General features: G+C 43.4%; 1 protein-coding gene across 1 annotated transcript in view; it reads right to left on the bottom strand.

Annotated features, from left to right (window-relative positions):
- The window catches only part of LOC144768973 (piezo-type mechanosensitive ion channel component 2-like), a 700,333-nt gene that overhangs the window by 36,542 nt on the left and 649,188 nt on the right, over positions 1–14,603 (bottom strand). Inside the window, exons 48-51 of the mRNA XM_078652965.1 lie at positions 10,794–10,982; positions 9,071–9,163; positions 1,618–1,787; positions 190–306 (exon numbers count right to left, since the gene is read on the bottom strand). Coding sequence (XP_078509091.1) covers positions 190–306; positions 1,618–1,787; positions 9,071–9,163; positions 10,794–10,982 — 569 coding nt within the window. The remainder of the gene's footprint in view (positions 1–189; positions 307–1,617; positions 1,788–9,070; positions 9,164–10,793; positions 10,983–14,603) is intronic.

The raw sequence follows: 14,603 nt of genomic DNA, 5'->3' as shown, positions 1-14,603 counted from the left end.
GTAAATGGCTTTAAGAACTGGGCCCTGAAAATACTTACAACCATATCAACTATGAGGATTCAGCCATATATACAACCTGGACATAAACATAGCTTCACTCAATGAAAAATACATATCTCCCAGTGCACCTCAATCAACTACTTAGTTCATCATCTGGAAGGTACACATAGAAGCTTAAGGAACACCTACATGGGCTCAGCACTTTCTCCTTTTAGCATCTGGACAATCTGGTCTCTGATTGGCTTCTCTTCATAGCACACTGTGTACTTGCCAGATGCTTCCACGCTCTTCACAATGGATGCATTCCTAAAACAATATCAAGGGAAAAGAGCCTTTGAAGGATTTGAACAAGAAATATTACTTGATTATCCAGATACAACACTGAGCCTGCCCTCAATGAGAGAAACTGCATGACACAATGGACAATATTTACAGTGAAATAACTCCTCCATTAGTGCAATCCTTGCTGTGCTATTCTTTTAGCTTGTATAGCCATCAGAAACATTAGACACTGAGAATGGAAATAAAATATTCTTATAACTTGACATTTTGGCAGCCTTCTTGCGATTTCTACTTTAGTTGGGAACCTTAAATTGGATGGAATGGCCCTTTTCCTGCATGTCTGTAAATGATTCAAACTGTGCTCATCAAAACCAAACATACTGACTTTAAAGACCAGGATCATGTATCAGTTATAAGGTATAAATCCTGAATTTTTTGCTGAGCACTGAGGATGTTCTGTGTAAACTCATTTGCATCCCAAACCTACAATGCCAGAGTGCATCTCTGCTGACCAGCCAATTTCTCTTATTTTTAAGGAGATGTAGATCATTTCTTTCTTCTGACAGGACAGTGATTACACATAGACAGTTACATGGCAGCCTCACAGGGGTGTCAACATCTCTTAATTAAATTTTGCATGCTGTGATCCATCAGGTTATTGCACACGCAAGACGCAGGGTGTAATTTCCATCCAATAGTTACTCCATTCTCTGACCATGAATGTCAGGCCACTTGGTGAGTTCACAGCTGACTAAAACCTCCTGATAAAACTGAAGTATAGACTGTAGATCCAAGAGGGCAGGATGGATTCTTGCCAGAATTTTAGAATTACCACTGACTGTGGACGTAGCCCTCCTTGCCCTATGCTAGAAACATCTCATGTACAAGGTGTTTACTTTTCTTCAGTCACAAAACACCTAAATTGTTCTAAGAAGACCAATCCCCATCTTTTAATGGAGGTTCCACATTACTTTGTGGCTTTTCCTTTAGGTTGGATTAATACCTGCTTATCTTTGGTTCTGAAAAACTATTGAAGTCCCTTTTATTGGAGGCCTCTTTTGCAACTGATGAAGTTATCTACTTTTCTTCATGTTGTAAGATGTGCATGACAATCATTTTGTACATATTGCTTTTTCTGTGATGACACTGACGCAGTATGATCATCAAATTTTAGATACTTGAACTGGTTTTCTATTTTTGCTCATTTCACCATTTTTCAAATCAATCAGGAGTCCTTGCCCTGGTATATACCCTTATATATTAACAAAATGCAATGTTTTTCACCTCACTTACAACCAACTCGATATGTGTGCATGTACCTAATATTTAAATTACCTGAGAAAGGTCCAGTAGACGTCGATGTATATTTGAGTGGAATTGGAGAGCTCTTGGATCATCGCTTCCCGACTGGCAGGGCTGATGCTCCAAAGTAAGCTGGCATTGCTCTTAATTTTAGCGATTATGATATCCTCTGGCATATAGTTCACTATAAACTGCATCGCAGACTTAGGAAAAAGAGGGGTATGTTAGTAATACAAATGTGCTAGAGCCTTTTTCATTGTAGCATAGTACAATTTCCCCTTCGAAAAGGCATATAAACATTTCTAAACAGAGGCCCACATTTACCATATGTTTACATGACTGCTCAAATGATTCTTGCAGCACAAAACAGTGCACATATCAGCACCATTAAACTTTCAGATGCAAACTGCTTTTTTGGCTAGAGCTCCGCGCCACAATCTCTTCATAAAAAGAACAATTGATGGACAGAATGCAGAACAATATCATACATTCACCCCAGTACAGAGATCTGGGCCTAAATCCATCGGTTTTTTTGCTCACCGTGCCATTCCAGCTCACCATGCCATGCCATTCCATTGACCGGGCGTGAATCTTTTGATTTTTTCTGCATTCCGTCCATCATTTGGGTGTCTTTTGCTTTCTCGCCCTAAGTGCGCCGGATATGCCCAGACGTGTGTCCCGGGCTCACTGTGCCAGTGGATTCAAGCTATCCTGGCTGATGAGGTGTGAAACCCCCAAACCGGTCCTAGGATGCTTGTTTCCGGTCCAGGGAGGACCAGGCTTGGCAGTTCGGGTTGAACTATTCCCACGATGCACAGGGTCAAGACAGATTTGCATATAGCCATGTCTAAACTGGGGTGGCCTGGTGAGCAAAAGAATGAAAGATTTAACCCAGATCCCTTGACTGGGGGGTGAATGTTTTGATTTGTTCTGCATTCCGTCCATCAATTGTGTGTCTGATGCTTTCTCCCCTTAAGTGCGCCAGGTATGCCCAGACGTGGGTCCCAGGCACACTGTGCCACTGGATTTGAGCTATCCTGGCTGATGAGGGGTGAAAGCCCGAAACTGGTTCTAGGATGCTTGCTTCCAGTCCAGGGAGGACCTGGCTTGGCAGTTCGGGCTCAACAGTTTCCATGAGGCACAGGGCAATATGCATATGGCCAGTTTTAAATTGGGGTAGCATGGTGAGCAAAAGAATTATGGATTTAACCCAGCTCCCTTGACTGGTGGTGAATGTTTTGATATGTTCTGCCATCCGTCCATCAATTGTGTGTCTTTTACAATCTCATCGTAAAAACAGAAGAGTGTGCCTTTTACTTATATAATAAAGGTAGAGCACAAAGGAAAAGACCAACTAGGTACTTTATAAATCCCTCACTCACCAACCTAGTTGGTGACATGCTTCATCATCAGGCCCCACCAGGAGAGGCAGGACTGTGAGGAGTAAACCTCGGCGGTATGGGCGCGCTAAGGCCCACCCTAACCAGAGGTTGTGGGTGTGAAAAATAAAAATATATAAAAATTATATATGATCAGGTATCCCTCATGTTTTGAGAGGAACAGACTTTATTATGAGATGTAGTCACTAACTACATCATGGGTCTCGGGAGGGGGGGTGGTCGCAACAGTGGCACACCGTCTTCAATGCTGAACACCCGCTTGGTGCCTGCAAAACTCCTTCAATACCGGACCACGATGGTCACAGAGGCAGAAACATGTTGACCACTTCCTAGTGGACTTCGCTGAACAATCTATTCAGCCTTAATGTACCACACTTTGTTTTTAATTATGTCAGATTGGCTTCTAATAAAATGTATTCTATGACACAATCGTTCCATTTTTAACGCTCACTTTTCACTATTCACTGTCCACGAACTACCAGCTCCGCGGTAATTCTGGGGTTGAAGCACATCAGGTTGGCATTAGGCCTCTACTGGTGGGGCCCGATGATGAAGCATGTCACCAACTAGGTTGGTGAGTGAGGGCTTTATAAAGAACCTAGTTGGTATTTTCCTTTGTGCTCTACCTTTATTATTAACTAGCAGCCCGTCCCGACGTTGTCCGGGTATGAAATAGAATGTGTGTAATGTGTGTATTTGGCAAGGGCAATTTATTTTAAAATCTCGCGGTAGACACATTTTTTTGTTTCATTAGAATAGGGACGGAGAAGGCCCAGCTGCAGCCCTGGTTGATGTTAGCAGGCGCGTGTAATTGGTGTAGTGATCCGCCGCCTGAGCCCGGCTACAGCCCTGGTTGATGTTAGCAGGCGCGTGTAATGTCGTTGAATGAGAGAGTTATCAGCCGCGGGTAAATCCGTTTAATGAGAGAGTTGAGTGACAGGGAGTAGGAGAGGCTGCAGTAATTGTTCCCGCAGACACACTCATTTGCGTGTTTCCCGCTTGAGGCCCAGATGCAGGCCTGTTTGATGTTAGCAGGCGCGTGTTCCCCCGCTTCAGGCCCAGCTGCAGCCCTGGTTGATGTTATCAGGCGCGTGTAATTAGTGTACTGATCCGCCCCCTGAGCCCGGCTAGAGCCCTGGTTGATGGTAGCAGGCGCGTGTAATTTCGTTGAATGAGAGAGATCAGTAACAGCGCCCAGGAGAGGCTGCAGTAACGTTACTTACCAGGCCTCCAGGTGAACGCGTTTGTCACGCCCCCAGCACACGGCCACAGCAGACGATCTTCTGATTAATGTACAACCCACATGGCATGAAAGGCGGAACCTAGCACACGCCCCCAGCATTTCTCACGCCCCCAGCATGCCCCTTGATGCGGCGCAATTGCGTTCACATGGCATGAGGGCCGGACACACGTCCCCCAGCGTTTCTCACACTCCCAGCATGTCACGCCCCCAGCGTGCCCCTTGATGCTGCGCAGCAACGTAATTGGCGCTTGTATGTACGACTCACATGGCATGAAGGGCGGACACACGCCACCAGTGTTTGTCACGCCCCCAGCACACGCCCACAGTCCACGATGAGATGGCCGAACCACACGCCCCCAGCCTTAGTCACGCCCCCAGCCCACGCCCACAGCACAACGCAGGCCCGCCCACAAGGGACTACTTTGCTGGCACGTTTTTTTAACCTTTTAAATGTACAGAGGAGTTGGCCTAACGGCTAAGGCGCTCGACCTCGGACCTGGGGATCTGGGTTCGAGTCTTGGTAACGATGCCAAACATCCTGTGATTCTGGGCAAATCACTTAATCTCCCCATGCCTAACAAAAATGAATGTGTGTCCTCATGTAACGTAACTGGTGCTATGTAAAGCGCTCTGATACCTGATTCAGTTCGGGTAAAGTTTGCGCTATATAAAACTCTGCAAAGCCTATGTCCTTCTGCTGCAACTGCCCTTTCCAACGCTGTATTGGGTGTTGTGATTGGTGCTGTGGTTACTGAGATTACCTGCCTCAAAGGTTTGGGCTCTCTCTTTATAATATTAGTATGGAAGTAAAAGGCACACTCTTCTGTTGTTACGATGGGATTTACCTTGGGGGGACTGAGAGTGCTCCTGAATATATTCTTCCCTCCCTCTCCTGTTGTTTCTCAACGTCTTTTACAATCTTTTTGCCACGAAGCTCCAGTCCCACGATAATGTATGCAAAGGAGACACAGCAATGTTGAAACAAAAAGTGCAAACACCAGTATGGTTTCAGGCAAAGCTAGATCACCCACCACAGCATGATCCGACTGTGTGTAATCTTAAAGTCAAATGAAACCACAGGCAATCAAGAGGCAAGCAGAATCTTGATTAATATACCTATGTCTAAATATGTGCAATTGCTGCAAAATTCAACATCTTATACAGATTTTCCTTGTTTAATTGTCCTTATATTCAGATTTGTACTGGGTGGTTTACCTTGGATACAAACCTCATACATGGCACCCCAGGTTCACTTTGGCCCCATAGTGCAATGCATAGTATTTTGCTAATATTCTGAAAATTAACATTATTGAAAGAAATACTGCAGCTAGAGTGCCCAAATAAATATTGCCATGTTTATATTCGACATATCCACGGACAGTGAGTTTGGTAGTACTTTTATCTCCCCTGCTATATTTGTAGCAAAGCTGGGCTGACCTGCCAGGAAACCTATAATTCATATTGGGGTTGAACCAGGAAGTCAGCTTTGGGGTTAGAGGAACTACTATAGGTTCTCTAAAGTGTTTATTCCAGCCTAAACTCCTGCCAACCACTAGCAAATTGATGTCCCTGGCACTATGATGCTGACTCACCCAGGGAAAGCTCAGCCATGTACATATGTGTGTATGTATGTATGAATATTGTATAGTGTGTTACTGTATTGTGATGTTCTGTTTTTTTAAAGAGGCGTCTTCAATTTCTGACTAGAAGCAGTTTTTGGACAGTCCTTATGGATACAGAGATGTTGTTCCAGTTTATGGCTGCGTTGATGAAAAAGGACTGCTGCCTTGAGTTTTTCTTTTCATACTTCTTAGTCTCCAGTCTGATGCTGGAAATAGGGATTCAAAGCCATCAAGGTTTATGTTGGTATTGTGTATTATTTATTGCGTGTCTTTTCTTGGAAAACAGAATTCTGTCTAAGTTGGGTTGAGCTTCAGGTAGGCAATGGACATCCAGGTCTGGATGAGTTACAGGAAGTGTTCGAGATGGTGGATGTCTCAAGCAGTGGAGACTTACAGGAAGCATTGTGTATCATCAGCTTATTGGGGAATCTTGATGCAGTTATCTGTGAGTAGAGCCCCAAGGGGCTCCATGCAAAGGATGAAGATGACCAGAGATATTATAGCACCCTGGGCGGTTCAGCAGGTGAAAAGGATGTTTTGGGGCATGGTGGTGCCCATGTGAATACATTCTTGTCAATAATAAAGGTAGGAGGAGTTCCAATGAAAAGCATTGCCGGTGAATCCCATTCAAGACTATAGGGTGTGTGTGGATGGTCAGCTGTATGCAGTTGAGAGGTCTAACAGTACAAGGAGATATAGGGTTGATCATTATCTGTGGACAGGAGGGTATACGATACGATGTGTACGGAAGCAGTCTCAATGCTGAAGCATGAACTGAAACCAGACTGGTAGTCATGTAGAAAATGGCCAGCAATGCTGTGATCTTGGTGTTGATTCAGAAAAAGGGGGTGGTGATGAACAGATTGCCTGAATTAAGCAGACCACTCTTACCCAGTCCAAAGATCAGGGCTTGATCCATCACCGTTTTTTAGCTCACTGCACCATCCCAGCTCAGAACTTGGCTATATGCAAATTAGTCCGTTCCTGTCCCAGTGCATGATGGGAACAGGGCAAACCAAACTACCAAGCCAATTCTTATACTGGGAAGGAAACAAGCTTCCGGGGACCGGTTTCTGCCATTTCAGGCGTCATCGGCCCGGCTTGCTTGAATCCTGATGGTGCAATGAGCAAGGGACTCACATCTGAGTATACCCTTCCACGCTTATGGTGGACAAAATGATTCAGAAAAAGGGGGTGGTGATGAACAGAGTGCCAGAATTAATCAGACCACTCTTACCCAGTCCAAAGATCAGGGCTTGATCCATCACCGTTTTTTAGCTCACTGCACCATCCCAGCTCAGAACTTGGCTATATGCAAATTAGTCCGTTCCTGTCCCAGTGCATGATGGGAACAGGGCAAACCAAACTACCAAGCCAATTCTTATACTGGGAAGGAAACAAGCTTCCGGGGACCGGTTTCTGCCATTTCAGGCGTCGTCGGCCCGGCTTGCTTGAATCCTGATGGTGCAATGAGCAAGGGACTCACATCTGAGTATACCCTTCCACGCTTATGGTGGACAAAATGATTCAGAAAAAGGGGGGTGGTGATGAACAGAGTGCCAGAATTAATCAGACCACTCTTACCCAGTCCAAAGATCAGGGCTTGATCCATCACCGTTTTTTAGCTCACTGCACCATCCCAGCTCAGAACTTGGCTATATGCAAATTAGTCCGTTCCTGTCCCAGTGCATGATGGGAACAGGGCAAACCAAACTACCAAGCCAATTCTTATACTGGGAAGGAAACAAGCTTCCGGGGACCGGTTTCTGCCATTTCAGGCGTCGTCGGCCCGGCTTGCTTGAATCCTGATGGTGCAATGAGCAAGGGACTCACATCTGAGTATACCCTTCCACGCTTATGGTGGACAAAATGATTCAGAAAAAGGGGGTGGTGATGAACAGAGTTCCTGAATTAAGCAGACCACTGTTACCCAGTCCAAAGATCAGGGCTTGATCCATCACCGTTTTTTAGCTCACTGCACCATCCCAGCTCAGAACTTGGCTATATGCAAATTAGTCCGTTCCTGTCCCAGTGCATGATGGGAACAGGGCAAACCAAACTACCAAGCCAATTCTTATACTGGGAAGGAAACAAGCTTCCGGGGACCGGTTTCTGCCATTTCAGGCGTCGTCGGCCCGGCTTGCTTGAATCCTGATGGTGCAATGAGCAAGGGACTCACATCTGAGTATACCCTTCCACGCTTATGGTGGACAAAATGATTCAGAAAAAGGGGGTGGTGATGAACAGAGTGCCTGAATTAAGCAGACCACTCTTACCCAGTCCAAAGATCAGGGCTTGATCCATCACCGTTTTTTAGCTCACTGCACCATCCCAGCTCAGAACTTGGCTATATGCAAATTAGTCCGTTCCGTTCTTGGTGTTGAGCATAAACTACTTTTTCAATGGTCAAGCCAAAGAAGTGCAAATGAGTGATGAGCCGGTAGTTGGCCTGACCATCAGGGTCTTATGCAATGTAATAGTACGGATTTACAGGGAACTCAAACAACAAAGGTAACTAAAAGCCTGGTGTGCATGCACAGTATATGTGCACACAAACTATTAAAACTTCAATGGGCAGAATATCGGCAGAAGGAGCAGTGGCAGCCTATGCTCCAAAGAAGATGACAATGCGCTGATCATCTGTATGACACTGTTTGCCTGCTTCAGAGCTTCAAGATAGGGACTGGTTACATCATTGCTGTAGTACATGCAAGGGAGAGGTACGGGAGAGGGAGAACAAGTGCATTGACAAGAGTATTTTCCGTTTCATGGGAACATCGACAAACTTGTTATAGGTACTGGACGAAAAGTGAAAATGAGTATGAGAAAGGTATCTTTACATAACAGGGAGAAAAATACACACTGCCACTGCATTGGTCTGAAGGCATTGCAGAACATAGTATAACAATTAGACTTTATATAAAGAAAAAAATGCAGCAGATGCTGGAGTGGAAGCGTGACTTTACAGCCGAGGTTGGTTACAGCTTTTAATTCCTCCCTGTACACCCAAAAGAGGGTGAATGCCTCTCGACTTCCAAGCCCCCTGGAGAAGGTTAGGCTTGCTAACCTGCTTGTTGCATTGTCGGATATGGATTGATTCTTTGTCTGCTCTTGGCTCCCAGTCCAGTCCCAGATTTGTAGTTTATGTTGTACCTCCTAACTTTTAAACATTTACACCGCAAATAAATAATATTTAACACAAATCCGTGGTCTCTACTTACAGGGTGCAAGGCGTAGCGGTAGTTAAGCTCATTGTAGGCTGCCTGGGTGTATGGCACCAGATTCTGCTGCTGAGCGCTCATTGTGAACAATGGCTGGAAAAGAGAAACGATCATGGACAGAGCCAAAAGAATGAGCATTTGTATACTTCAAATGATTTACCAAATTCATGAAGAAGCACAGACGTGAAACAGAAGGCTAGCAACAGTCTCACTCACAAACGAAAGATACAGCAAGTGCAGCAACAATGCACGCTTCATTACACATGCAAATACACACAAACCCTACCTCTCCGGTGCGGTACACACAAGCAGTTCAAGCTCCAGTCACAAACAGAACAGTGTGGAAGTTGAGAGAGATGGGATTGTAGCCTCTTTTGGAAATTGAGAGACTTGAAATCCTCTAAATCTCTGTCATAAGATTGAATTTAGGGATCAAGGAGTAACAGGGAACAATTATCTATTCAACATAACATACATACAGTTTTATACTTTGGTATTCTCCAAGAGAAGTGCACTGGAGGGCTGTTTTTAAAGGTTTTTTAACAATAATCTACAATACCCTGGATCTGAAAGAAAGCAATGTGACACCCCTGATTTGTGGATATGGAATCCCATCAATCTTTTCCTATATTGGGCCTTCCTGCTGAATTCTTAACAATCTATATTGTTATGATGCAGTGTACGGAAGTAATTCAGAAAATCATGAAGAATTGATCAGCACATCTTCTGCAGCTGTATTGCCTGGGATAAATGGAAAGGCAAAGTAAAGGATCTTCGATAGTGAGTAGATGTTTACAGTAGGAATCACTAAGCCAACCCAATTTAGCACAACAGGAGGATCAATGAGCCCACTAAACTTAACACAAGAGGAGGAAGATGAGGGCGACTGTAATAGTTGAATACTTTTTTTGGTAACCTAATGCTCCTTCTGTGACTGAAACACTTTCTGAATGTGCTATGGTGTATAAGGATAAACCACAATAAAAGGAAAGATCACCTGGCACAGTAGAGTAATCAGACAACATGATTTATATAAGTAATTCTAAAACAATGTTGTCTGAGATTTGCCTGCCTGGGACAATGAATGCTGACAATCATTCTGCAATAGCCCTTAAGAAGTTCAACAGATCCATTAATTAAGAAAGTTAATATGAAGTCAAATAATGCTGCAAATAAGAAGAACATAATACATTAACATAACATAGTTGAGAGTGATGAAGTGTAGGCAATCCTATGGGCTAGCATGCCAGTTCTTTTTTGTGCACCATTTAATCTTAACTATTAGCTCCCATTCTGAAAGAGGAAAGCATACAAATGTAATTGACAGCCTATTTTTAAATATACTTTAACAGTAACAGCATGTCTTCAGTACAGCAATTAGTCTTGCAAATATCAGTAGACCAAGAAAAGTACAAGATGGCTTTCTGTTACCTGCTATACTTACACAAATCCATTCAAATATTAAAATTGGCCATTGTGTTTCGATGGAACCCTAGCTGTAGTTCTTCAAGCAGAGTGTGTTTTTTCCAGGAAAACCCTGTCCATTTCAGCAACTTCTATTTCCTACCAAACCTTTCATCCCAGTTGGATAATTTGCAATAAATCAATTGTTTGTTGTGTATTTTGCAGCAAGTGTTCTCGTAATAGTCAACCAGTGGGTGTTGTAAAATTCTTGGTCTAAGATTTTAATTAAATCTACTGTTTTTCCTCCAGACAATCATACCTCATAGCCACTGATACTGATTTTTACAGAAACATCCAATGGTTGGTTGGTGACCCCTGCCACGGATTTCACCAGGGACATAAACAGCAGTGGAAACCAAACGATGCAGATCAGGGAGAATATGATGACTCCACCCATCCCATACTTCACCACCTTTTTCTTCTTCTGTCCAGATGGATCGGGATATTTCTGAGGGAAGAAAACACCCAGCTCATCTTTTATATACTTGTTGCCATTCCCTTTTATGTCATCGTGATATTGTTAATTTATGATTAGTAAGTACATGAAAAATCTCAACTTTATCAAATTTACAAACCAAAATCATGCAATTCTAGGTATACATTTCTCTAAAACACCATTACATTTCTTATGTATTACAAAGGAATTATGATTCATATTTCTTCTTTGATGGGTATTTAAAACGAATCCAACAAGAAAATGAAGTGTAAGCCTTTTGCCTCAGTTCAATATTCCCCTTGAAGTGAGATATGTTGGAAAGATTGAATCTCCTAATACCACAAAAGCATAGATTTTTGGAGCTTTATATGTATTTATGACCCTGTTACTGCCTCTATTAAATGCTAGTATGATTTTAGGAAGTGAAAGCCTTTCTTATTTACTTATAACAAATGCACTAAGAAGCATCTTAGAGAATGGATTAGCCGGGTACAAGATCTACAAATGAAGACAAGCATTCATAGAGCCAATAGGTCTCGCCTTTGGAACCTTATAAGTGTTTAGCCATTCAACAGTTGATGTTGTTGCACAAAGGATATTGTGCTGCATAACCAAATACTTATAGGGTCCCAAAAGTGAGACCTATTGGCTATGCCAATATCTACTTTCTCAATGCACATGCACTTTATATTCAAACACAAGGGGGGAAAGAGGTACCACAAAGCTCAATGTGGCTCCTCTCGCCTAAGTCAATGGAAGATAGGAGTGGGGTTTTCGATGTACAAAAAAACACATTTATCCCAGAAACTTCCTCATCAGAAATGCCGAGTTATACATGTTCATAAAAACACAGATACTTTAAAATAGTATTCTTAATAAGTCACTGACTAAAGCAATTTGGTGAGCAAGAAATACAAATTTAGATATTTGACCTTCAAATAAAGCCTACATTTGAGAAGTCACAAGAGTATGATTCGGTATGGCTTGGAGTTTAAAATGAATTGAAAGATTAGTTTTGATGGGGAAATTGCAAACTCTTTTGAGTGGTACCTCATGCATCTATGCTACATCTTTGACTACTGAGGGTGAAATAAAATAAAATGCAATACTAGGTATAAGTAGCTGTTCCATCTTCACTTTGAAGACTTTAGTAGAGGGATTGGTTCTGACTGAAAAAGGAATGTTGTTCAGATCCTGGGGGCGCATCCAGAGAAGGCCTGTTAGAGGGATCCTCTTCTTTTTCAGGGAGGTATTCCCAGTAGAGGTTGTTGTTTCTCCACAGGGTACGTTGGCCTCCTAAAATGCTACATTTTTGAGCCTGTTAGATCAGGGTCTTTCTGTGAAGGGCCTTGTGAATAATGAAGGTCAGTTTCAGGAGACTTCTGGCTTCAATCGGCAGCCACCTGAGGGAAATTGGGATGGGTGTGATGTTATCACATTTCCTGACGTTTGATACAGTTCTCGTGGCGGAGTATAACACCCTAGTAGCCATCGAATTCATCTGCAATTATTCTTTAGCAAGAAAGGGGACGGATATACCCAATTGCTTGGAAAATGGATTCCCTCCATTTCTGCAATAGACAATTAATTCATTTAAAATTCAACAAAGCGCAAAGCTGCGTGAGAGCTACAAGTGACAGCTCATGACAGCGCACGTCAACTGCCTCGCTGCAGGAGTACAGCGCGACACTTCAAACTACAGACCGCCTGGAGAAATAGCAGCTTCCATACAAATGATAGCAGTCGATCTGTTTTTATCTGCACTCAGCTTCCACCTCCGCACGGCTACCCGCAGGGGCAAATCAGGGCTGCTGCAGGCATCACCGCATGGGGGAGCCCAGAGTGGCTTCAGGGGGAGTGATGGATAAAGGCAGCTTGTGAGAATCTGCTGCAGCAACATACCCCCAATCCGGTCCGCTCTGGCTCACCCACTGCAGCGCAGGCAGTTTGCAGATGCACAGAAGACGTTTTCAGCAGAAGTCTTGACAAAGACACGTCCTCTCAAACAACGAGGGTGATATTAGATATCCCTGCCGTTAAACAAACAAGATGCACTTTTAAAAGTAAGGCTTGTAGGCAGAAAGGGAGGTTTCAGTTTTATTCAAGTTCAAAAAGAAGCTAAGTGACAAAATGCCAGTTTCACTGAAAACATGTCAATGCCTGAATGCGGAAATGCAACAGGCCACTCGTCTACTCATACGTGGAGGGGAAATCGGAGAGAGTTGGAAGAGTAAGGAGAATGACAAACCTAAAACCCAGCAGGGCAAGTAATCTCAAGACATTATTTGGAAAGCAGGGAAAGCAGCACTAGCGCGAGTCGACTAAGGAAAACTTAACTGTAATAAGGCCGGAAAACAGCCCAAATCCTAAGCAAGACAAGCGCTGGAAGACAAGCGCACTATACCAAAGAAACGTGCCTAAACTGATACAAAAATTCGACGTGAAATTCACTCAACAAGGAAGAAAACTCATTTCAACCTGAGATATTGCTAATCAATAGCGATTTATTCATTCAATTTAACGTGATTGTTTTTTACAAATTTTTTTACATTTTATATACAAATACTACACCATTATTCAATGTAACAAAAATCATTCATACTTGTCAGACATATCACAGTCATTCAACAGCAAACATCCATATGTACACAGATCTGGTAAATAAAGATTTTGCGAAAATACCAGAGGGGAATTTTTTAGTGAAGGGAGGGAAAAAGAAAAAGAAAAAGACAAAGGTTGCTCAAACAATCAACATGTGTGATATGATATACTATACATATATACACTTGGAGTTGAATCTCAATCAACTTGATTGATAGAACACAATGTGTATAAACAAATTAAGGCACAGGGTTTCTCAACTTTTAAATTTAGTGAGAGCAACACTTTGTACATAGGCCCACGCGTTTCGAGTCCCAATCAGAAGTTGGAAGGGGGGACTCTCATCAGGGCCAATGAAGTATCCCACTGGTCTACAAGGCCACTTGAAGGGTGTAGGGATGTAATAAGTCTCTTTTATTGATGCGCAGCGGGTGGCGCTCTATCTTTGGATGGGCGGTTTTTTGTGGAGGAGTCACACTCGCTGGGTCCAAACCTGGGAATCCGAAGGAACCCACGGATGGCGGGAAATCAGGGAGTGGGTTTCACAGCTTTGTTGAATCGGGCGAAATCAAGATTACTGACCTGCAAAGGGGCAGCACCTTCACTCAGTTGAAGAACGTCATGAATGTATTGAAGCGGGAGCTTCATCCATTTGGTTAACTCCTAGTGTCAACTTTTCGCTGGTCGCCCGTATTGGCGTCTCAGAAGCACTAATCCTTCGCGCTCGCGGCCGCTTAAGTTAAAGAGTACTCGTGCATACAGAGCGTTTGCCTTGCGGGAGCGAGCAGCGGCAGGCGCGATAATTGCAAACAGATGGCACCACTGCTCGCTCCCACAAGGCATACACTCTGCATGCACGAGTACTCTTCGGAAACAGTGCAAAACATGCACAAGTTTCCAAAAAAGTAGGCGAGACCTAAAAAAGGACCGACAGAGGTAGAGCCATCAAATGAACTTAAAAAACACAGAGAGTTCCAAAAGCAGCCACTAAAAGCAAGGGAACAGGAAATATTTTCATTCTTTTACACTGGC

The sequence above is a fragment of the Lissotriton helveticus genome, chromosome 7, assembly GCF_964261635.1.
Source record: "Lissotriton helveticus chromosome 7, aLisHel1.1, whole genome shotgun sequence".
Taxonomy (NCBI): Eukaryota; Metazoa; Chordata; class Amphibia; order Caudata; family Salamandridae; genus Lissotriton; species Lissotriton helveticus.
This window is presented reverse-complemented; position numbering and strand designations above follow the sequence as displayed.